Source organism: Falco peregrinus, unplaced genomic scaffold (assembly GCF_023634155.1).
Source record: "Falco peregrinus isolate bFalPer1 unplaced genomic scaffold, bFalPer1.pri scaffold_51, whole genome shotgun sequence".
Taxonomy (NCBI): domain Eukaryota; kingdom Metazoa; phylum Chordata; class Aves; order Falconiformes; family Falconidae; genus Falco; species Falco peregrinus.
In genome coordinates this window covers 337,564-361,223 of record NW_026599615.1, presented here as the reverse complement: position 1 = coordinate 361,223, position 23,660 = coordinate 337,564, and the positions used below count along the sequence as shown (strand labels likewise).

Here is a 23,660-nt window from a genome sequence, read left to right as displayed (position 1 = left end):
CTGCTTGTGGTTTAGCCTAACAAACTGGAAGCAACCTTTACAAAGGAAAGTAAATGGTGTATCTAAATCTAGCTTTCATCATTAAAAAAACCAGAAAACACAGGAAATGGAAAAATTTAGTAAACAATTTATATTTTCCTGGATTTGTTTTACATAATGCTGATTAAAGACATTGAGTTGACCATGGTGTCCTCTATTTAAGACAGAGGCAGTACCAGACTTGCTACTGATTTGAAGAATCAGTCAGCAATACGCAGGCGAGCGGAGGTTATCTTTATTCGGCAGCGCTGGGTGCATGGGGGATCGCTCCGCCAAAGTCATGCACCCCGAGGTGACTTTTCAGTCCCCCCTTGATACAAGCTACTCAGACCTATTCATTAGTTTTCCAAGAAATTGTTTACATATTCATTCCAATTCTGGGAATTCATTTACGTATCTCGTGCCTGCAGAGTCTATTCCTCAGGGGCCATGTTTAAAGTCTTTGTCTTCGCCACGTTGCATGTACAACAGGAATCTAAGACAGAATGTCCCTTCTGAAGATAACCAACCCAAGGACTTAGCAGTCTGTGCATCCGTCATGTGGCAGTAAGGGTCCTCGGACATCTCCCGACTTTTAACTAAACGTAGGTGCGTCATCCTTTAGATAAGTGGTACAGCATTCGCTATTCATTCCCCCCTTTTCTAACAACTTCTGCAAATTCTTTTGCAACTACAAAAATCATTATGCCTTATGATCATTCTTTGACAGCACCAAACAAAACATTGAAGTAATATACATATTATTCCTAAAACTATTACAATAAGTATTATAACAAAAGCATGCTTTAACCATTCCAAATTAGGTAACCACGAAGTCAGTTTGTTCCATATAGTTTCAAAACTCCATGAGAAATTGTCTTTAGTAATTTCATGCAGGATCTGCACCGTGTTCCATATCTTATGGATGTCTGTTTAATCATTCCATCCATCAGATTGGGAACAAGTATTTTGTCCTGGGTTTCCAGGACATGTTCCTCCTGTCTTGTTTTAGCTTTCTAATGACAGTTATTATCACTTTTCATAACTACTGTGGTGGTTAGGTTTAATATTTGTAAATCAAACCTGGGACCCAACTTATAAGTTTTATTATCAAATAGGCAATATCCTCCACCATAGGTTGGTTTTTTCCAAAAGTCTGGCCATGTAGGCCATTTGCCATCTAGATAATTCCAGTTTTGGGAGGCCACCCCATACAGGGGTGTTATCAGGCCTCCCTTAGGAAGAGAGGTACGTATCCAGCATTCCTTAGCTTTCGTGGCATTAACAATTCTTTGGAGTGTTGAAGACGGGTATTGTTTATCCATGTTTCAGTTTCTAACATCTCTACAGCTATTACAATTAAGATCAGAATAACTCTACACAAATATCCCTGATCCTTTTGACAGTCCATTGTGTTTCTAGAAGTTATTAAAATTTAAAAAATTATTACTATTACAATTATGATCTAATAAATCGTAGTTTCATGGGTCCTGCTGAGGTGACAGCCCATGATTTCTCAGAAGCCTTCTTTATCCAAGAGTAGTGAATCCAGGCTGGTTGTTCTCTTATCTTGACGGCGGTGAAGGTTGTCAGCAGCACCTGATAGGGTCCTTCCCACTTTTCTTCTAAAGGTTTCCCTGAAGAAGTCTTTATATACATATAGTCACCAGTTTTAAAGGAGTGGATTGGTTGATCTAACCCCCTGGCCCTTGCTCCCAATATCTGTTTATTTATAACCTTTAATTGTCCCTGGAGGGCCTTCACATATTCACACAAATATCCCTCTCCCAGCTGTCTCAGATCTTGTTCAGCAAATTGTAACTGATACGGTCTCCCGTATACTATTTCGAAAGGGCTTAAATTTTCCTTTGTCCTTGGCTTAGTTCGGATTCTTAATAATGCTAAAGGGAGAGATTGTAGCCAAGTTAGATTTGTTTCTTGCCTTATTTTTGCTATTTGTTTTTAATTAAACGGTTCATTTTTTCCACTTGTCCACTTGCTTGAGGCCTATAAGGAGTGTGTAATTGCCAATCTATTCCTAACACTGTACTCACTTGTATTGTTTTGTCACAAAAGTGTGAGCCTCTGTCAGAAGAGATTGTTGCCAGTACCCCAAAACGGGGAATAATCTCATTCAACAATCCCTTCATTACCTCTCTTGCTTTGTTTGACAAGGAAAAGCTTCTGGCCAACCTGAAAATGTATCAGTCATAACTAATAAATATTGGCACCCCCCTTTTTCTTGGGAGTTCAGAAAAATCAACTTGCCACTGTTATCCTGGATAATTTCGTCTACTAATGTTCACTAGTTTTATTCTATTTGTTACATTGGGATTATTATGTAAACACACTTCGCATTGCTGAGTCACCTGCTTTATTGTACGGTATAAGTTTTGCCCTATCAATTTTTGATTTAGCCTTTTATATAAAGTATCGGCTGCCCAATGAGTCTTATTATATTCTGTTAGGGCTGTGGTCCATATTAAATTGGATGGTACCACTATACGGCCATCTGCCAAATAAGCCCACTTATTTAATTTTATTTTACGATTCATGTCCTGAATTAGCTTTAGGTCTTCTTTAGAATAGTTTGGTTCCTGATCTGCACTTACAGTTTGGATTTTACCGTCTGGCATTAAGGATAATTCCTCTTTTCCTACTTTCTCTGCTGCTCGTCTGGCCTCGTGGTCAGCCAGGCAGTTTCCAATCTCCAAATCAGTGCCTCAATGGGTCATCTTACGTTCTTCCTTCCTGGATGACCCTCTTATAACAGAGGGGGCCATTCCTCACATCAGAGTCTGGCATGGCACATGTTCCCACCGCTCAACGCCTACTGGGTTGCAGCCAACAGCGGAGCTCAAGATTCTTCTTGGTGGCAAACACAGAGGCCAACCCAGTCTTGCCCTTGACTATGGTAGGAGGCACCTGACCAACCTTATTCCTTGTACTTCGTTGTCAATGCAGTTTCATCTGCACATCCCATAACATGTCACTGCCATGGCAAAACACACAGATTTACATTAGTAGAACTACTACAGAGTGTATTTTATTTCAGTTTTCATGCCAATATCCCCTACAGCCCTGCTGACCAAGGCATATTGTTTTACCTGAACTAGACAGGCCTTCCCCTTATCATTTTTACTGTAGCAGGTAAAGCATTTTTTTTGCCTTACCTGGAATTTATTTCCAGATATACCTGGTTATAGATTTCCTTTACTTCAGGGAGGTCTTCTTTTCCACTTTTCTGTTGAATTAAAGATAAGCTCAAGATTTCAATTAATTGATTATTTTTAGCCTTTAGTTTCATTTCTCCTTCTTTAAACGTCCAGATCTTCTAATAAATCTCATCCCAACAAAGATTTTGGTGAATTTAGCATTCTTATTGTTTTCTTAGTTTGTATTTTAAAGGTTTCAGAATGTTTTCCTGGTGGCCAGCAGCTCCCCAACAACTGTAACAAATACTTTTCACTGAAGTTTAACATCAAATAAGTTGGTTTTGTATTCACTAAAAATTCCACCTCATTTTTCCTAGTCCCTAGTTCACCAAAACGCCTTGCTGGTTCTTTAGCTCAGGGCAATCTCGCTTCCAGTGTCCACTTTCCCTACAATATGCACAGTGATCCGATCCCATAGGAGAGGGATTCACTCTTTCACTTCTGCCCAGCTCTTCTTCTCTTACCTTCTATACGTGTTCCCTGTTCCTTCTACCAACTTTTCTACATCACGATTACCTTAGTAAAAATCAACTCAAACCTCTATCCAGGTCTATTCACAACCAACTTTCCAACATCTAAATTTCCCCATCCATCCGAGATTCACCTTCACTCTCCTCAGACCCGCTGCCTGCCCTAGAGGGGCCGTTACCGGTCCTGTTGTGCTGCAAATGCTGCAGCAATCGGGGTGACATTGTCAGGTCCTTCTGCTCAATTGTCAGCAACAGCAACCCCCTCCTCCCCACCATCAGAAGGGTTCGGGGCAGGAGATGCTCTTCCTGCTCTGCAGGTTACACAAGCCTGCCTCTGCAGCAGCACTTCTGTTTTAACTCTTTCTGACCCTGAATGCAAATCTGCTCCTTGTTGCTTTAAGTCTGCGTTCTTACATACCATGCCTTCGCAGGCAAACAGCAAACACCCTGCCATGCGTCCCGCAGGGCTCAGCCGCACCTTCGAGGGGCGACGGGGCTTTGTACAAACTCACCCCGATACTTTAACACTTTCACAGGGTCTAGATAGCGGCGGGAGGGGAGGGAGGGAGGTGGTAAGGGCTGCTGCGGGGGGGGGGGGGCAGGGGGGGGGCGGTGGAGGTATATACGCAGGGGGAGAGGTAGGGATCTCATCCTCACTTCTATTCTTCTTCTTTTCCCCCCTTTGTTTTCTTTTAACGGGAACAAAAGGGCCCTAGTTTCAGACCCTACCCATAAGGAAGCATACTCACTTTCCTCCGGGCTAAAGGGGTCTTTTGAATTCACATATCTATTCAAAGCCCGGCATATCCAGTCCTCAGATGGCCCGAAGACTGGTCGGTAGAGGTGGTCGCCCCTGATTTGTTTCCCACCCCAAACTTCCATACAGTAGCGTATCAATCTTACTTTACTCTTACCCTGCCTAGAAGGGTACGCATCCCAAAATTTTACCATGAGTCCTAGCGGACTCTCCGGTGGTATCTGTGGGAGCCTAATCTGGACCCCAGAACCACCCATGGGATCAGAGGGCTTGCTTTTCTCTGTCCCGTCTTCCGAGGCGCCTTCTTTCACTCACGCACTCGCTTCCCCTGGTTCGTGGCGCAGCCCCTCGCGGGGTCTGGAAACCGCACTACTGAGGGTCCGCACTCACTTCGCCCTCCCTGGGCGTCGCACACAAGCACGCTTCAGGATGCCCAACCCCAACCGAACGGTGAACCGGCCTATACTCACGCGTCCTGCGTCTTCATTCGGGCTTCGTGCACAGAGGTTATGGGGTAACCGGTTTTATTTGCTTACTGTCACATTTGAGGTTCGTCGGTAAAGGGTTTGGCGTAGAAGCACCCTGACAAGGGCCGCTTATCCAGCGGGGCGCCTCCCCTGCCACGGACCTCAGGCCAGACTGCCCTTATCCGAGTCACGGCACCAAAATTGTTAGAGTTTACCTGTCCAATGAAATGACAGAGACTGGCCAATTAGAAAATGTGATTTATTAAAGCAAGCGACAAGTAAGCAAAACAGCGCTGGGCGGCCGGGGAGTCTCCTGCTCCACCAACGGCGCGCAAATTCAAGCAAGCTGAGCAGCTCTTTTTATCTTCCCCGAGGTCGCTTCTGACACCTTCAGTAGCCCCTCTGCTGCTTCTGTTATCCTGGTTTCTCGTCAGACAGGACGTTCCCATGTTTGGTGCAGCAAGATAACATTGTGGACATGTCTCTTCTTGTTAAACAGGACGTTCTTAAGGCCACCACGATGGGTTCCTTCCTCTTGCTTACCTTGGTCGGTCAGCAAATTCCCTTTAGTTACTTATTACAGTACCAGCCCAGGAGAGAGGGGAGGCTGCTGCAGCCCCCCCCCGGCTGCGGCCAAGGAAGAGTGTTCCAGCGGGCACACGCGTGCCGAGCGGGCATGCCCGCCGCACACACGTGTGCATGCAGGTAGGGTCAGCGCTGGGTTATGCGGTGTACACACCCGCACAGGCAGGCAGAGGCAGCCCCCAGCCCCTGGTGCCTGTAAGCACGCCGCAGGGGGCTGCGCTTTTCCAGCGCCGGGTGGGCACCGGGGCCCGGGGGGCAGCGATCTCGCTCGGGCTCTCGGCAGCGGAGCTCGGCAGCAGCCCGGGCTGCGAGAGGGGGGGCGGCTCGGGGGGCGCGGGGCCACCCGGGGCGGGGGGACACCCCTCCCGGCCGGCGGGCGGTCCGGCACCGGTGCCGCGGGCTGGAGCGACCCCGCCCGCCCCTCCGTCGGGGCCAGCCGGCGGCTGGAAGCCGGTGGCCGCCCCCCGCCCCCCCGCGCCGCGGTGCGCTCGCTGCGGGGTGCGCCGGCGGGGCCGCTGTGCCCGGGCCGCGGAGCCCGCACGGCAGCCGGGGAGGGCTCCGCCGTCCCCCCCCGCCCTGCCCGGGGGCGGCTGCGGGAGCGGCGCGGGCGAGCCGGGGGAGCTGCGGGTGACGGGCGCCCCCCGAGCGGCTGCGGAGGACGGGCACGACCGCGGCAGAGGCCGCGAGTGCGGCGTGAAGGTGCCGGTCAGCCGGAGCCGCCTCCCGCGGGGGGCCCGGGCTCGCTGCCGGGTCTCCGCGCGGTCGGGGCTGTCGCTGCCGAGGTTCGAGACGTTTCGCCGCCGCCCCTCGGCCCGACACGCTCCTGCGACGGCGGCGCTGGCCGTGCCCGGCTCGGGGGAGCCGTTTGCCAGCCGGAGAGCGGACCCCTTCTCCGGGAGAGGCCGGAGCGAGGCGGCGAGCGCCGGGGAGCGCGCAGGGAAGGGAGCGGGCAGCCCTGCGCAGGGGGCGAACCCGGGGGCTGCGCCGCGGCTCCGCACTCGCGGCTCCGCCTCAGCCGCCGGCAGCCCCCGCAGAGCCGCCCCCGGCCCCGCACCGCGCCGCGCCGCAGGCAGCCCCCGGCGCCCCGGGAAGCGTTGCGGACCGACGGCTTGCACGTAGGTGGTCAGCAGAAGGCAGCTCTGCGCCTTAAGTGGCAGCGTAGAGGAAAGATGTGTCTGCAGCGAAGCAGCGGAGCGGGTCCGGGGGACAGCGCGTGTCGCAGGCGCTTGGCAGCACACGGCCTCGGGAGGGGGAACAGACGCCATGGGGCAAGCTGGGGCACGAGGTAAGCTCAAGGAGAACCAGTTGGTTAGTGGGACCAAACAGAAATTACTTGAACTGTGCATGAACACTTGAGTGAAAGTAAAGACCGCTGTGCCTTTAAATGGGGACGAGGCTCGTAAGACCCAGTGAGGATTAAGTGTGACTAAAGGTCATCGTAAACGGTTTTTCCAGGGGTATAAAGTATTTTCCTGTCGCGAAGAGCTGTGCTAGCTTTGTGGGTTTGCCCCCCAGCTCCCGTCCCCGCAGACACGCGTAGCTGGTCCCTCGGCCGTGCGGGTGCTCGATCCGTTGCGCGGCGGGCGATGGGATCCGGCCGTTGGACGGCAGCATCAGGTCCCGAGGAGACGGTCGCTGCCAGCCCCGGCCGGGCTCGGCGCTCGGAGGGGCTGCGCGACGTCCCGGTGCGGCAGCGGCCCTTCCCGGGGCTCGCCCCCCGTCTGGGTGCGAGGGGGGTGGCGGCCCGGCGGGTGGCGGGCCTGCCGGGGTGGGAGATGCGGCTCCAGGTGCTTTGCCCGCCGGCCCGGACGGTGCTTTCGCCTCTCGTTACGCGTTCGGGGGAGGCAGGAGGGTCGCCGTTACCGTCAGCGAGCCCGTGCTGCCGCCGCTGCCCGGCGCCGGGGCTGTGTGGCATCCCGGGGTGGCGGGGAGCGGAGCGATGCGCCTCGTCCTTGCAGGGTGCTGAGCTGCCCTTCCCCGGGGCCAGGGCTCGCTGCCGCTTCCAGCTGCGCAGGATTTGGTCCCGCAGCCTCAGGGTGAGGGCTGGATTTTCGCGAAACGAGGAGGAGCTGCTGGCACCTTCTGTACTGGCGGTCGGCTTGATTTCTTGCTGTGCTTTTCATAGATTTTTAATAGCCCGGTGGAGTACAAATTGTAAAGGAAACTTGATACGCAGAGTTTTAGAGTTTGAAGAGAGATTATTCACCCTCCAGCTGTCGTGAGGTTTCACCTCTCCTTCCTGGCAGGACTGATCTTCCAGTTAGAAGTGAAACAAGGTCAAACGGTTAAGAAAAAAGGTTTCCTTCTGTCAGGGCGAATCTAAATCAATCAAATTCCCGGGCACCAAAGTGTGTTGTGTAACAAATGTGAGTGCAAAGGTAAGCACGTAGCTACAGGTAGCAGAAGAGCATGTGCGAGAGAAGTTGTGGGTCTTCTCTCTAACACCTTGCTCTTTGCGCTGTTCTGCAAATTTGCCTGGATTTTAAGTATGGACAGAAGAGGGAGAGACCGAACATATGCATTTGATTTACTTAATAGAAACTATCTTGGCAGAAACACATGCTTGTGCTGTGTATTCTGTTAGAGTTTGGCTTTTTAAAATACTCATATGTTCTGTCTAATGAAAAGCTGGTAGTATCTCCCATTCACCTAAGAATATATGTTCAAACATAGCTTGAGGTATGCTGCTAATCACGTTAAGAAAAATGTAAAGCTTAATATCAAACTAGCTGAAGTGCAGTCACTGGGGAATATCTCGGTGCTTGTAAATTTTAATTTAAAGAGTGCTATGAGGCTGGATTACCCGATAACCAGAACAGTTGAAACAGCAGTATAAACCCTCTTTTTTGAAGGAAGACTGTAGGTCACTTTGAACAGCATAGAATCATAGAATCATTTAGGTTGGAAAAGTCCTGTAAGATCATTGAGTCCAGCCATTAACCCAACACTGCCAAGCCCATCACTAAACTGTGTCCCTGAGCACCACATCTACACATCTTTGAAATGCCTCCGGGGATGGTGAGGCCACCCTGAAACTTCCCTGGGCAGCTGGTTCCAGACCTTGACAACCCTTTCAGTGAAGAATTTTTTCCTAATGTCCAATCTAAACCTCCCCTGGGGCAGCCTGAGGCCGTTTCCTCTTGTCCTATCCCTTGTATCCTTGTTGGATCTGGTAGAAATGATCCCCAAATGGCAGTGTGTAAAGGATTAATTTAAATTCCAGATTCTGGTTGCCTGGCATTAGCAAAAATAAAGCTTTTGTGTTATTTCTCTTAACAGTTAAAAATTAGATGCAGGAAAAATAAAGAGAAACACTAAGTACTGCATTTCCACACCCCCCCCCCCCCCCCATTTACCTTTTGGTAAGACAGAACTAATTTGCTCTCCTATCTGCTGTGCATCCTGGTGCTGAGCTAATCTTTTCTATGCCCTAGATTGTTATTAGCCTTGCTTGCTTATTACTGAAAGATTTACTTTCTAGGACTCCTTTTAATTCCATTTGGTCCTACACTGCCTTTTGTCTTAAATGTTATTTTTTTGTAGTGTCCTTTGAAAGATTCTTGGCCTTTTCTAACCTGGGACAAATTTATAGTAGCCGCGTCGAGTTTTCTAATCGTTAATGATCTTCCCAGCAGGATATGTTCTTTGTCTTCTTCCTAACTTGATTCAGGACACATTCTGTTTTGAAGTGCCCTTACCCTTGAGCCATTGTGCTGGGATTTAGTGGATTGACCCAAACTCTAGTAGATTTTTCTTGAGGCTTTTCTGTGTCACTTTGCACAGCACTGGTAAGATACCTGCTGTCAAAGTGCTTGCATTTTAGTAATAACTCCTTGGCGTTGTTAAAGTAAGTATGTTTAAATTTTCCTTTGGCCGACTCATCTGTTTTAATTCCTTAAGTATTCAGATTTGTTCTGAGACAGGTCGAGGAAAGGAGCACTTGTTCTTTACAGAGGATGAAATAGCAGAAATAAATGTGTAAATAGGCATGACCATTAGGCCATCAGGGGTGTTTCTATGGGTATGCCTGCTATGCCCAGAATGGTGTAAGAACAGTAATCCGCTTTGCAGATTTGGCTGTATGACCATATCACTATGTTTAGAGGTGCAGGCATCAATAGATGCAAGTGTTTTCACAGAATTAAGAAAACCATCTTGTCCATGCAGTCCAGCCATAAATGATGCCGAGAACAACAAATAATAGAAAAAAAAATGTCTTTTCAGAGGCATATGAGTAAATAGAGTATTCTGTGCTGTCCTGTACACGCATGTGTGTACATGTATTCGTAGCCAGTGAGTCGTGGCTCCTAAGCCTGATTTAAAAACTGAATGAGTTCATTATAATCCCCTCCTCCCCCGCCCTCCCCCCCCCCCCCCCCAAAAAAAATCTCTGAGGAATCAATCTAATCTGCTTTGCTAAATGAACATGTGAAAGTGCTTACCAGGGATAAACCTGGGGACTCTACATATTTCTCTCTTTTTCCTCCAACAGAATGAAAACACCTTTGAGACAATAAAGGAGTTGGAAGAGGAGCCAGTGTGTCCCATTCAGTATTCTCTGTGTATCTGCATGCACCGCTTCCCCTGTTTGGTTTCTGATCGAGACGGGAAGGACAGGGAGGGTGTAAGGACATTGCAACTCTCAGAGAGAAGATAGGCTTTTGTGCTGGCTTCAGCCAGTTCTGAGCTCTTTGGGGCTTAAATCTCCCCAGGATGGGTGTGATGTTGAGTTCGTCTACTCCAGGGCACATGCAGAGGAGGAGGGGCGCCTGGAGGGAGGACCCAGGGCGCAGGGGACACCCTGAGCATCAGAAGTTGTTGGAACCAGTGATGACTAGAGCTGTGACCAGGGGGGACCTCTCAGATTTCTCTGCATCTGGTACCCCAGTTGCTGGGACATACATGAAGCAGAGGTTGTGCGGTGTGGCGGGAGGGTGACTTGGTTTGCAAAGGGGGAGCTCAGGCCAAGCCCCAGCAAGGCAGGTAGAACTGCAGATCCTCCCTGTGCTTCGTGTTCACCTTGCCTGTGACAACGTGCCGCAGAGAAGCTGAGCACAGCCCTTTGCTGACGCCCAGCAGCTTGTGCTCCCTGCTGTGCCCCTCTGAAATATTTTGGTTGATCGTCATTTCATGGAGAGCTCTGTTGTCCCCACAGCCAGGGCTACTGCAGCAGTAGCAAACCAGGGCTTCTAGTTCCTCCCCGACGCCTGCCTTCCTCCCCCTCTGCATGTCCCCAGCTCTCACAGAGGAGGGGTTGCCAGTGGTGCCTTCTCCAGGCAGGGCACATCTGCAGCTTCCATTGAATACCCTCCTTCCCTTTGAAAGCCCTGCCTCTTTCTGGCGGGTGGGGTTTGCTCATTTCCATGAGCGCTTTTGCAGGTGGTGGTGACACGGGAAGGAAAGGGACATACAGTGCTGGAGGTAAAGAGCCGCTGCGCGTCTGGTTACACCGTGTTTGTACAGCTGAGGTGGATACAAATCAGGGGCGGCTTTGCTGGAGAACTTTGCCAGGGATATAACTGACCGCCTGTTTGGGAGTCCCAGAGCAGCACGTTCGGTAACAGGAGATCGCTGCGCTGCCTGCCCTTGCCGTTGCTGTTGCGCATGCGGCAGTAAACACCTCCTCTGCACAAAACTGAGTCCGGGTAGAGTCCATGGAGACAGTGTTGGTAAGAATCCCAGGTGCTGCAGAAAAGCAGTCTGAGGTCTCAGCTGAGCTGTACTGCTTCAGAAGGGAGATCAGCCATAGATAGGTACGTGCTTTCTTTCTCAGAGAGGGGGAGGATGGTGTGGGATAGTCCTTTGCTCGGTGGTCCTGTGGGCATGTGCACTGGAGAGGAGCCATCACAGGCCACCTCTTCCTGAGCAAGCCACCACTGTGGGAGGCACCGAGATGCTCAGCAGAGGCAGTTTAGGAGCGACAGGGGTGATCTGTCCCGCTGCTTGGAGGTAATCCCCTCCATACAACCCTGAGATGCAACGTACCCAGCTAGAGGGAATCCCAGTAGAGGTGGACAAAAAGATGAACACGTGCAGGTATTGCTCCCCAGCAACATGCGGAAAAATTCATCAGCAGTACATATCCTGGCATGTAGCCGTTCATATGGAAGGTGAAGATTTATGGGTTTTAGTGTAAGTCACAGGTTGTTGGACAGTCTGTTTTGCCTTGGAACGAAACCATACAATTAAATTTCGTGAAGCAACCCGTGTTTCACATCCGTGGACAAGGTGAAATGCCATGTGCATGAGAGCGTTTCTCATCAGCGCGGATCTTTGCTGTCTCTAAAGCAGTGCAGGCTGGGGCTGTGGGTGCTACTGGAGATATGCAGCCCGCCTGCACTGCAGGAAGGCCATTCTGGTCTGACTGTCAGATGGAGCTGTATGTTGTACAATATTGTACGTGTTGTGCCAAGCTTTCTGCAGGTAAAGAAAGCAGCTGTCATGTATTTGACAACAGCAATCATAGGTGATGCTGTGAAGAAATTCAGGGAAAATCTGCGGCGCATGTGATTTTGACTACAACCGAGCTGTAGTTCTGACTTGTCTTGGTCACTTTAATTAGTAATGTGTCATTAATTTAAAAATAACCGGTGCAGTTAAAGAGCATGGGTGTTGGTCAGAAAGGCCTGGTTTCTCATGTGTAAATTCACCAAGTCAGAGGCACTGATGCAAGTGCCTGGATGAATCGGTAAAACAGGGCTGGGCTAGCCAGGGCTGGCACGGGCAGCGTGTGCAGCATGTAGTGGTTTAGGCAATAGCTCTAACTCAGAGTTATGGTGGAGGTGCTGGATGTGCTTGGGTTTGAAAGCACACAGTCTTCGTTAGCTTCAACGGAAACTGCAGGATTCTGCTGTGCAAATCAATGAAACTGTGAGATAAGATCCACTGTTCAGGAAAGTCAGATCATGTTTTTAAGGAAGTCTCTGTTGGGAGGTAAAACCGCTGCTGAAGCGATAGCAGCGATGGAGCGTGTGTAAAAGAGCCTGGGGAGACCCGCAGCCTTCTGGAGCCAGGCAGAGTATTTCCTGTTCACTTGAGCTATTGGTCACGACAGGAAGATGCTTCCTACGAACTGGGTTTTGTTCTAATGGAAATAGGTGACTGGTGAATACAGTGGAGAGTTGTCTTTTTCCCCATTTTTGGAAAACGGAATGCATTATTGTTCCAGTTTAACAGTAGGTGGCACTCGGTTCCAGTGCAAGTAGTTACACTTCATTCCCTTAAAAAGGAATCCATACAATTCTATCAGTTCCACTTCTGAATCAAAGAATGAAAATAGCTTCTGAACAGGGTCTTGACTAATAATTCATGTGCTGAGATATCTGCATGGTGTGTCTTCATTGCCTTGCACTAAAATTCCTCTTCCCTGTGAAACCAGTTGTGTTTGTGGGTTTGGGATCTTTTTTTCTTTCCTCCCCTTGTTCAGGGAGCAGTAGCCCAGCACAGTTCCACTTGATTTTTTTCTGGTGGTGTTCTAACATTGTGCAGTCCTCCTAACTCTTTGTCCATCAGTAATGCTTTCACTTTTTTTGTTCTTCATGTTTTAAGATATTGTTATCTTTCTAAGGGCTGTATTTTTGTTATGTCTTCCATCATGAGTGAATTCAAAGTACTTTCAATGGCATAGTACATTTTGTAGTGTAATTTTGTGAAAATGCTTCTCTATGAATTAAAAAAAAGATTTCATTTTATATTATTTCAGGGGTAAAACCTGAATTAATCAATCTTGGATGTGGAGTTTCTGTCTTCTAGAAATACATGAAGCTTAACTTTGTTTTTGTAGGTTGAGAAGGAAAAAAGCAAACAAAGATGTTCAAAAGTGCAGGCCATGGTGACGTGCGGAATTAGACTCTATAACTCGAAAGTTATAAAGTAGGTATGTTTATTGCGCGCAGATGCACGGGGGATCGCTCCTCCACAAGCGTGCGTGCCCGAAGTGACGAACCATCTCACATTTATACAATAAAACAAATGAATATTCAATTAACGCCTATACATATTCGTTACCTAAATCCGCTTACTCTCGCTTCGTATGTTAATTAGCTTATCAGTCCTTTGCCTGGAATGTGGTGGTCTTGCAGGTTTGTAGGTGATTCATGTCCTTGTGACCATCTGATCTTCTCCAGCAAGAAGACTTAGCACTCCCTCCCTCTAGATAGCATTGGAATGTCTCTCATCCTTTTCTCATTCTTTTTTAAATAGCCCCTTTGTTAGAGGAAGAAGGGCAGGTGTCTCCTCAAAACTGTAGTTGTCTCCTCAGAGCTGTGTGCCTATGTGACCAGACACCGCACCCATGACCAGTCACCATACCCACATTCCTTGAGCAGACACATACAATCACAATCGATGTCCATTGTCCCCATTTCACACTATTTCTCCGTATCAGTGGCAAAACAGGAATGTGTGGATAAATAACATCACTAATCGGCAAATGAAACAAAAGATTACTGTAAGGAAGAATGACTGTTTGAAAATGGAGAATGAAAACACGATAGAAGAAAAAGACAAAAAGAGTTTTTCATCTGGGGGAAGCTCAAAATTGATTAAAATGCCAATGAAATGGTAAGCTAAGGAAATAATCTCTAATTCTTATTTGTAGTGCTATGTAAGTGTCTTAGGTTTTCTAATACTGTAGTAGTTGAAGTAGTTTCCTCAGTGGTGAAAGCCATAGTGAGTAGTCCACCGTTTCTCAAAAAATGAAGAAAATTTCTTTTTAGAATACACGAAGCGCACGATGGAGGTTCAAATTTATTGCCTGCTCTAAAAAAAGAAAAGGGGAAAAAAAAAGAAAACCCCCACCCAAATTCCTGTGATTTCCATGTCAACACTGAGGTAAAATGCATCTTCAAAACCAGAACCGAAGACTGGAAAAAGCAGTTATTTTTGTAGGAAATGGCCACCTAGAAAAGAAAAGTAGGAACTTGGGGTTTGCTACTACTCCCTTTTCTAGGTGATTTTAGTGATCTCCGTGCAGTTGGTGTTTTCCTTTTCATTAAGTTAATGTGCCCTTTGTCAGGAGAGGGGAAAAGATATTATCAAACCAATCTCAAAAGTTTAAAGAAGGCACACGTATTTTTATGCAGACCTAAGCAGGAGTTTTTTCTGTCTGTCCTTCAAAGGAATCTCTGCTCTAGATGCTTTCTGTACCGTGGCTATTGGATATAGTCCAGCTTAAGATCTAGCTCAGACTCCACGTGTCCCCCTCACTCCTAGGGCAAGGATTTTAAATACTTGGGTATCTTCCATGATCTTTGCAGTCAAGTCTGTGATTTTATCATAGATATTTGTCATCTCAGTTGTTTCAGACATCATCTTAAGTATGTCTGTTTCACAGAAATATTTTTTGCAAACCTACTCACTTGGTGATTTCTTTCTTTCTTTCTGTGTAATGTAGTAAAATTGCCCTGAATGCCAAAGGTGCAAAGAAAAGTAAAAGACAGCCTTCAAAGCAGAAGGCTCATCAGCAGATGAGCTCTTCCAGTGGCAATCATGGTCAAGTACCGGATGATAGCACTTCCAGTGAAATATCTGAGGATGAAGGAAGGTATGCACGTAAGGAATGTTGAAAATAAAACTTACTTAATGATAAAAATTGGCCTGAGAGCTAGAGGCTAGTTTGGGCTTTTGTTGTGTGTTTAGGTTTTTTGTAAACCTGATGCATATGAAGATTCTTGTTCTTTCGTGTGACCACCTGATGTTCTTTCTTGTTCTTTCTTGTTCTTTTGTGTGACTACCTGATGAGCTTTGTGTTGACAAACAGTTCACTTTTGTTTAGAGTGCTTTTGAACATGCTGGCCAAGTCAACAATGAGGTCACGTGCACAAATTCTGATTAATTACATGAGTGTGTGTGCACAGGCATAGAAGTATTTCATGTGTTTAAAAAGGGTGAGGTATCTCAGTTTTTTTCACTGCAGGTATCTCAGGATTTTTTGCCCTGCTCCCCGCTCCACCTTTTCTCTTGCAGCTGTTCCCTCCTGACTTCTTGCCCACCCTGAACTTACTTGTGTGGGTTGTGGCAAAGTGAGAAAGAGAAGTTGTTGACGCTGTTCAACCCTAGCTAAAAATCTGGTGTGTTATCAACACCGTTTTGGTCAGAAATCTAACACACAGTGCTGTGTGGGCTGCTGTGAAGAAAACAAACTGCATCCCAGCCAGACCCAGGACACCAGAGAATCCTGTAGGAGAAGGATTCTCATTACTGGAGAGAGCTAACCCCCTGGTATTAAACAGGGAATGCACGTAACCGTATAGCTCCATGTCTGTAGCTGTAAGATTTCTGTCACTTTGCGTGAAGTTTAGGGAACAGTTACTTCAACTATTTGCTTAACATCTTGTGGAAAAATTAGCCTTCCAGTAGACATAATAGTACACAATAATTGTTTCAGTCTTGAACTATATCTAGCAAAGTTACTATACAGATTTTAGTTTAATTCAGTTCTGCAATTAAGTTTTCAAAGCAGCTGTAGGTATTATTCATAATGCAAAGTAAGCATTCCAGTACTGAAATACATTTCTGTTTTCTAGACCTGCAGCAACAACCAGGAGTGAAAAGAACGAGGTATTGTAAAACTAGTTTCTTGATAAACTGTTTCTATCAGCTTTTAATCACTTAGATGGGAGCAGTGTTTATGTAGTGATCGACCAGATGTACGGATTGCTGCTGGTATGCAGCTTTATTGTATTTGAGACAAATCTGTGGGCTGTGAAGGAGAGAATGAATCATTCGTGCATTTGTAATGGTCTGTAATCCTAGACAGTGGAATTACAGAAAGTACTGTATTTTTTGTAGGTCAGCAGACAAATGGAAGTAACTGATGGCCCTGGTTTAACTCACTCATCTGACCCAACTTCAGAGGATGTCCGGTTAGAAGCTTCAGCCTACAAGGAGACTATGCTGCTGTTGGAAGAGCTTGGTGTGGTTCATATGGGTATGTTTTCAAGTCTCTGTCTTCAGCTGTTACAAGTTCCCCTTAAAACACGATTTCTTTGTATGCACTCCTAAGTATTTTAATTTCATATGTTGATATAATATTTCTTTCTGATTAGAGATCCCCCTCAAAAGCTGTGAAACTGTCACCTAGCCTGAGATGTCGCCTGTATTACCAGCCGACGTGCCTTACTTTATCATTGGTTCTCTGTCTAGTCAGAGCTGGAGAAGCAGTTTCTTGCAAAGTACAGTTCAGCTCCTTCTAATGCGGTCATCAAAAGTCAGCAAGAGCTTTTTCTTCTTTATATCCCCTTGATGTGGTTTAAGCCCAGCCACACCTAAACACCTAAGCACCACACAGCCACTCACTTGTTCCACCCCAGTGGGGTGGGGGAGAGCATCGGAAAGGGAAAAGGGAGAAAACTCATGGGTCAGCATGAAAACAGTTTAATAGCAAAAGCCACGCACGCAAGCAAAGCAAAGCAAGGAATTCATCCAGCACGTCCCATGGGCAGGCGGGTGTTCAGCCATCTCCAGGACAGCAGGGCTCCGTCACGCATAACAAATACCTGGGAAGACAAAGTGCCATCACTCTGGATGTCCCTCCCTTCCTTTGTCCTCCCCCAGCTTTATATGCTGAGCATGATGCCGCGTGGCATGGCACATCCCTTGGGTCAGCTGGGGTCAGCTGTCCCAGCTGTGTCCCGGCCCGGCTCCTTGCGTACCCCCACCCTGCTCACTGGTGGGGTGGGGTGAGGAGCAGGAAAGGCCTTGGCTCTGTGTGAGTGCTGCTGGGCCGTAACGAACACGTCCCCGTGCTACCAACCCTGTTTGCGGCCCAACTGCAAAACATGGCCCCGTACCAGCGACTGCGAAGAAGATTAACACTATCCCAGCCACAACCAGCACCCCCCTCAACAGCTAATGACAAAGAGTACAGCAAAATAATGGCTTTGCTTAAAAATAATAAATAAAAAAATATATAATAAAAATCAACTGTCATACGATGCTTGCATTTATACACAAAGCATTATGTAAACATAAGCATCACTTACTAGGGCTATTAAACTATGCTAAAATTTCATTAGGCAAGTGTTAACCTTGGCCAAAGGCCAGACTCCCTCCTGGTGCTGCCACTGCCCCTCCCTGACAAAACAGGGTGAAAAAGCTTGTGGGTCAGTGTGAAGGCAGGGCTGTCACTTCCCAGTGACCGTCACTGGCAAAAAGACTCCACCAATTAAATAACATTTGGATAGTGAGAAACAAAGACCCACAACCTGAGAAGGACACGTCGGCACCCCCCGTGCTCAAGCTCTGCTGCGCTCCTTCCCTGCCACCTCCCCAGGCAGCGCGGGGAGGCTGCGGTCGGCAGTCGGGACGTAGCAGTTTCTCTGCTGCTCCTTCCTCGTCCCTTTTCCCTGCTCCAGTGTGAGTCCTCCCCCAGGCTGCAGTCCTTTGGGGAAAATCTCCAGCCTGGGCCCTCCATGGGTCGCAGGTCCTTCGGGAAGGATCCGCCTGCTCTGGCACGGGGTCCTCCGCAGCACTGCGCTGTGGGTATCTGCTCCAGCATGGTTCTCTCCGGGGCTGCAGGGGAATCTCTGCTCTGGCACCTGGAGCAGCACCTCTCCCTCCTCCTTCGCTGACCTGGGTGTTCGTTTGCGGGGCTGGTTTTCACATGCTTTTCCCCTTCTCTGCCCGTGTGGTGGTTTCGCCCTTTCCTACATTTGTTTTTCCTGAGGTGCTGCCAGCACGGCTGGTTTTTGGCCCCCCGGCCCCAGCGATCTTGCCCAGCCCGTGTGAGGTCGGCAGGGAGATGCCGGGCTGGCGCGGGGGCAGGAGCACCAGCCCTGTGAGGGGAGGCTGCGGGAGCTGGGCCTGGGGGAGTTGGGCCTCCCAGCGCGGGGGAGGGGAGTACGAGGAAGACGAGACCGGTCCCAGCTTGGCCTGGGATTGCCTTCAGCAGGTGTTCAAAATCCTCAAACATCTGTCAAGTATAAAGAAGTAATATTTTCATTCTAAATGAATTCTCCAAGCAGCGTTAATTTATACTTTCAAAAGTTACACTTTTTATGAAATTACACTAGAAATTATATGTAAAGCTTTTTCCTTGCAATATACGCCATTCAAATACAAATGTTTGTCAGTCTTTCAAGTAATTTTAGTGGTTGTTGATTCTTGTTTTGCAGAATTTCTAAAGCAGGCTTTCAATTGGCAGTTCTTTCCTTATGTTGATACTTGATTTTTATTTTTTTCTTGTTCACCGTTGCGAGTTTATCGGAAAAAATAGTCAAGATAATGATCAAACACAAAGCTGCTTTCTTGTTTGGGTACTGTGGGCACACCATGGACCGTTTTTTACCATGTCAGTGCTCATTGCTGATTGTTTCAGTTGGTAAAGAAGCTGACCTTCCATAAGGCTTTCCTTGTAAATCAGCTTCAAAATGAAATTGCTGTAGTTTCTCCCAGAGGTACATCCACTGAGGTTTAAAACTGTTTTTAATCGTATTAAGCATAAACCCCATGCATTTCTGAATCTGGTTTTGAACACTGACATCCTTCTTGAGTAAACAGAAGCTGCTTGTTCTGCCTGTGGTCAGCAGTTGTTTTAGACTTACAGAAGGCTTGCTGAATAATTGTTGGGTCTGCCATAGATAAGTGGCGTGCTGATTCACCAGTATTGCTTCTGGTCACTGAATCCGTAATATGTAGGCTCAGTATACTAAGAAAATGTATATTAACCATAGTAAAAGTTTACGATGCTTTAAACTGTTGAGACAACAAACTCCTTTTTCAACAAAATGGCTGTAATATGAAGGTGATTTATTTTTTTATTATAGAAGTGTGCACACTGGTGTGTGTTTCCCTATGCAAACTTACAAATAACTGATAAATCACTCAAAGTTTTTTTTCTCTATCTTGTACAACTGATACCATGCACAATGGCATGAAGTTAGAATTCTTTAAAAAGTTGAAAAGTACAGTAAAAATACGAACTCTGAAAACATTTAACATTTTTTATGGTTTGAGTTGTCTCTGCAAGTTCATCATGTGGAATATCTACTTTTATATCAGTGCTTTTGTTTCTCAAATACTCTGTTAAATCCCAGATGTTCTTTGAAACAAGAAGAAAAGAGGCTCAGAGTAGAAGTGCTGTGTGAGAAAATGAGAGAAGACCTCCAAAGCAAAGAAGATCAATATTGTAAAGAGGTGGAGGAGAAACAGAAACTTGAGTCACACCCAAGGAATTTAGAAATGGAGTTAAGAACACTGAGAAAGCTCTTGAAACAGGTATATTAAATAATGAATTAAACACTTTGTCTTATTTTCTGCTTCTTTTCAATTGTGTTCCAGTATGCTTAGAGAAGGAGGTGCTTTGTTCATGGTAGAGGCACTGGATAACAGTTGTCAAATTTTGAGGACAGCTTTGTGCACTGTTGCTGTCACATAGTCTCACTCCTCTCTCTGGCTGCAGCTGCTCAGTGTTTTTCCCTTCCTTAAATCCATTATCCCAGAGGCACTACCACTGTCACTGGTGGGCTCGGCCCTGGCCAGCGGTGGGTCTGTCTGGGAGCCGGTTGGTATGGGCTCCATGGGGCAGCCCCCTCTGTAGCCCCCCCGCCAAACCCTCCACACAAACCCAATGTAAGGGTAAACATAAAAAAAAGCGGGGAGCTTCATCTCAAAACCAGGGAACAGTCAGGAGGCAAACCAAAATCCCACTCTGCAACCTGCTGCTAAGAGATAGCTGCACGGAGGATCTCTTTGCTCCCAAACAGACCTGGACAGAAAGAGGAAATGTTTTTAATTACATTTTCGTGAGGAACAATCAAACCATTGCTTCTTTGTTCTTTCTAACACAGAAATGCAGAAAAGGGCTTTAATTTCTACACTTACTCAGAAACACTTCCTGTTAAAATAATTCCCAAAAAAGTAAGACCCATAGTCAGAAAGCGGCTGGTGCAAGGCTCACTGCAAGGCAGTGGCAGGAGCTGCTCAGCAATACCCCCCACTGCTCCTGGCCTGGCCGTGAGAGACAGCGTAATCCCCTCTTTGCCCCTCCAAAACGGGGCTAAGCATCTTCTTTGCTCAAAGCACATCTATACAAGAATCCAGAACTTACCATGGTGGGATTACAAAAACACCTATCGGGGGTATGGTTAGAGCTCTCTTAAGGCCCCTGGCAGCAGACAGCTTCTAACATGCACTGGGTGCTGCTGGCAAGGTCGAGTTGCTCATCTCACCCCCAGCTGACTATGATGTATCACATGTATTTTCCTGCCGCCTGAAATGACCTGGAATTCCTCGTTAAAAAATAACTTGCCATTATAGAAGATAAGCAGGTACAGGGCAGCCTTCAAGTCAATCACTTCACAAAGAAACCAAAAGAAGCCCTGAGTGCACGGCACCAGCTGTACTTTGACTCGTATATAAGGGAGAAAGCAGCTGGCAGCACCTTGCTGACTCAGCATCCCTACCTGGCACAGGGAGAGCTATGACAGTGCCGTGAGTTTCAGCTGCTGCTGTTGCCACACAGCCTCAGTCCCACATCCTGCAGCACGCAGCACCTCCATGAGGAGCCAATGGTCCTTTTGCGCCCCCATGAATCTATACCTGCCCTTTTTCGCTGCTGTATCATCTACTGATCCTGTTTCCAGGCTGCAAGCAGAAACAAGGAAAACCAAAATGCACTGCAGCTCCCTACTTCTGAGCTGAAACCCCTTACATCTCAAGAACAAGTCTGCAGCCATGTGCACTATTACACTCTGCTGCTTGTCTCAGATATGGAAACTGGAAGGTAAGTGCATGTGCAATGGTGGGTGGAGCTTCAGAGCTTTCTCAGTCCTTTGGCTGCTCCAAGCAAGAACAATCCCTCAGCATGCCTCAGCTGTGTAGCACTTGCACTTTATTTTTTTAACTGAAACTAATGGTTATTTCCACATATTTGCCAAATGGGCCACTGAGAAAAATAGTTGGCCAGCACTGTTCTAACATGTTTTAGTGTGTAATGCAAATAGCACAAGGGAACAAGTTGTAGCTAAGGAACATAGCAACACAGATGCACACCAGGGTTTTTTTGGCCTCTGAAGGATTGAATGACCTCAGGAATTGATGACAGGACTAAATTCTTCACTCAAATCCAGCCCATCTAAACAGAAGTTCTAGTGTAAAATACATCAATATTCCAAGAATAATGGGTTTTTTTTGCCTTGATTCATTTTTCATATAAGTTAGTTTCCGAGTACAAAAATTCGGTAATCCCCAGCCTTACAAGAAGTGCTTCAGACTAACCTCTCCCTACGGGTCACAGTATTGAGTTCCCCTGGCCCTGTTTTCATGCAGATTTTCATTTTCAGTGTGTTCTCTGTGAGGGATACCCAGTTACTCAAATGACTACTTTCTACAAGCATGGAACAGAAATCCAGAGGAAGCATCTACTGTCTAACCTGAAATTCCCAGGAACAGGGAAAAGATGTCAGTATCCAAGAACCGCTGATAAGAAGTTTATTTTAGCCTGTGTAGATACAGCTTGCACTATGTCCTTTAACTATAAATTAAGTACCTGATAAATAGAAAAGTAGTACTATTTATTTCTTTAGTGAGGAATTTCCCCTTCTCTTATTCACCTAGAAATATGTATTAGGTATTTATTTTTCTTTGTGGGCAGCAGAACCTTCTTGCCTTGCACTACATGACAAGAGATGTTCTGGAAATAAGATCACAAAGAACATTCCATGTGTTGGCTAAACCATTTGTAAAACCTCTTGAATACTTGTGACAGCTGACCATCAGCCTACTCCTGCATATGCACCAATTTCTGTTTAAGGCAAAATTTTCAAATTCCTTACATGCTGTTGTATTCAAAGCCCAACCAACTTCCAGACAACTAACCCGATGGATTCAGGACAGACAGCTGTATTCTGTTTTACTGCCAGCAGGGTCTTTATTGGACTGTATTTATACTGCAGTAATCCTAGAAACTACTCCTGAATGAGGCTTAATTTTCACTTCCAAGAGAGATAATCTCCAACTTGAACTTTCTCCTATGGCCAAAGAATCTTCTACTCTGATCCACCCTGACACCACAAAACCCCTTTCCTTTAATCCAGAAATACCAGCTCAGAATATTAATATTAACTTTAGCCAGAACTTTACCCAGAAACTCAACGTAAGAAATGAACCAGAAGACATGAGATGAAAATCAAATACTATGAACACAGAAGAACCTAGAGGTTTTTCTTAGACATATGCATGACTACAAATAATATTCTGGGCTTCTATTCCTTTTCACTTCAGAGAACTATTACCTGGTTTTTTACATATATGTTATTTTATACTCTGGAAAATTAAGAGAGTGATAAAGCCCAGGGATGTATTCCATGTCTCAGTATTAATTAATCAGCCATTAGTCCCATTTATCATTGATCTTAGTGTGTTTGCCACTGGTTTTGGTTTCCAAATCTTATTTACATACAAAACTTGCACTTTCATGTTTGCAAGGGACTTTCCTGCTAATCTCATACATCAAGACAATAGCATGCGATGTAATTTATGGCTGAAACATAAAAATGAGAATTGTTATGACAACCGATGTAATGTCATAAACTATTTTTACTACTAAGTAATTTACCAGTCAAGTACCGTCGTACAAAGCTGTTAATGCAAGGAAAGATAAGGCTTTTTCTGGCAAAGCTGCCTTACAAAACAGAGCAGTACACTTTGTTGGGAGGAATGGCTGTTGTGAAACAGCAGTCTGGTATCTCTTGCCACTGGTGACTTCCTGCAACATAAACCAACAAAACTAGCTGGAATACTGCTAATATATAGAAAGAGGTTTGGTTGGTTAGTCTAAGTGTTAAAGAAAATGTATTTTGAATTCAGAAATTTAAAGTGCTGAAGCCGCTAACTGGCATAACCAGGCCTCGGCCCTTGTACAGCCCTGATCCAAGGCTGGTTTAACACCCGGTCCAGCTAGTCAATGGGAGAACAGAGAAACAACAGATGATCAACTGTGCAGACAGGTGCTCTCAGAAACACAGGTGTTTTTAGAAAAATTAGTATATGTGAATAGGAACTGCTTGTTCAAAGACTAAGCGCACTTGGAGTGTGTGAGTTAAAGCTGGCAGAAAGAAGATCACAATCCGAGGAGCCTGGAACAGAGGCAGACTGGAACTGAACAGGTGAATCAACTGGGACAGTCAGGTGATGGATTCGCAGAACT

At 46.5% G+C, this 23,660-nt stretch overlaps 1 protein-coding gene across 1 annotated transcript in view; it reads left to right on the top strand.

Annotated features, from left to right (window-relative positions):
- The first annotated feature begins 6,710 nt into the window (after positions 1-6,710).
- Positions 6,711-23,660, top strand: part of LOC129783557 (uncharacterized) — a 45,890-nt gene continuing 28,940 nt past the window's right edge. Inside the window, exons 1-5 of the mRNA XM_055793513.1 lie at positions 6,711-6,797; positions 13,296-14,074; positions 14,907-15,056; positions 16,039-16,072; positions 16,304-16,442. Of these exons, the coding sequence (XP_055649488.1) occupies positions 13,944-14,074; positions 14,907-15,056; positions 16,039-16,072; positions 16,304-16,442 (454 nt within the window). The 5' untranslated portion in view covers positions 6,711-6,797; positions 13,296-13,943. The remainder of the gene's footprint in view (positions 6,798-13,295; positions 14,075-14,906; positions 15,057-16,038; positions 16,073-16,303; positions 16,443-23,660) is intronic.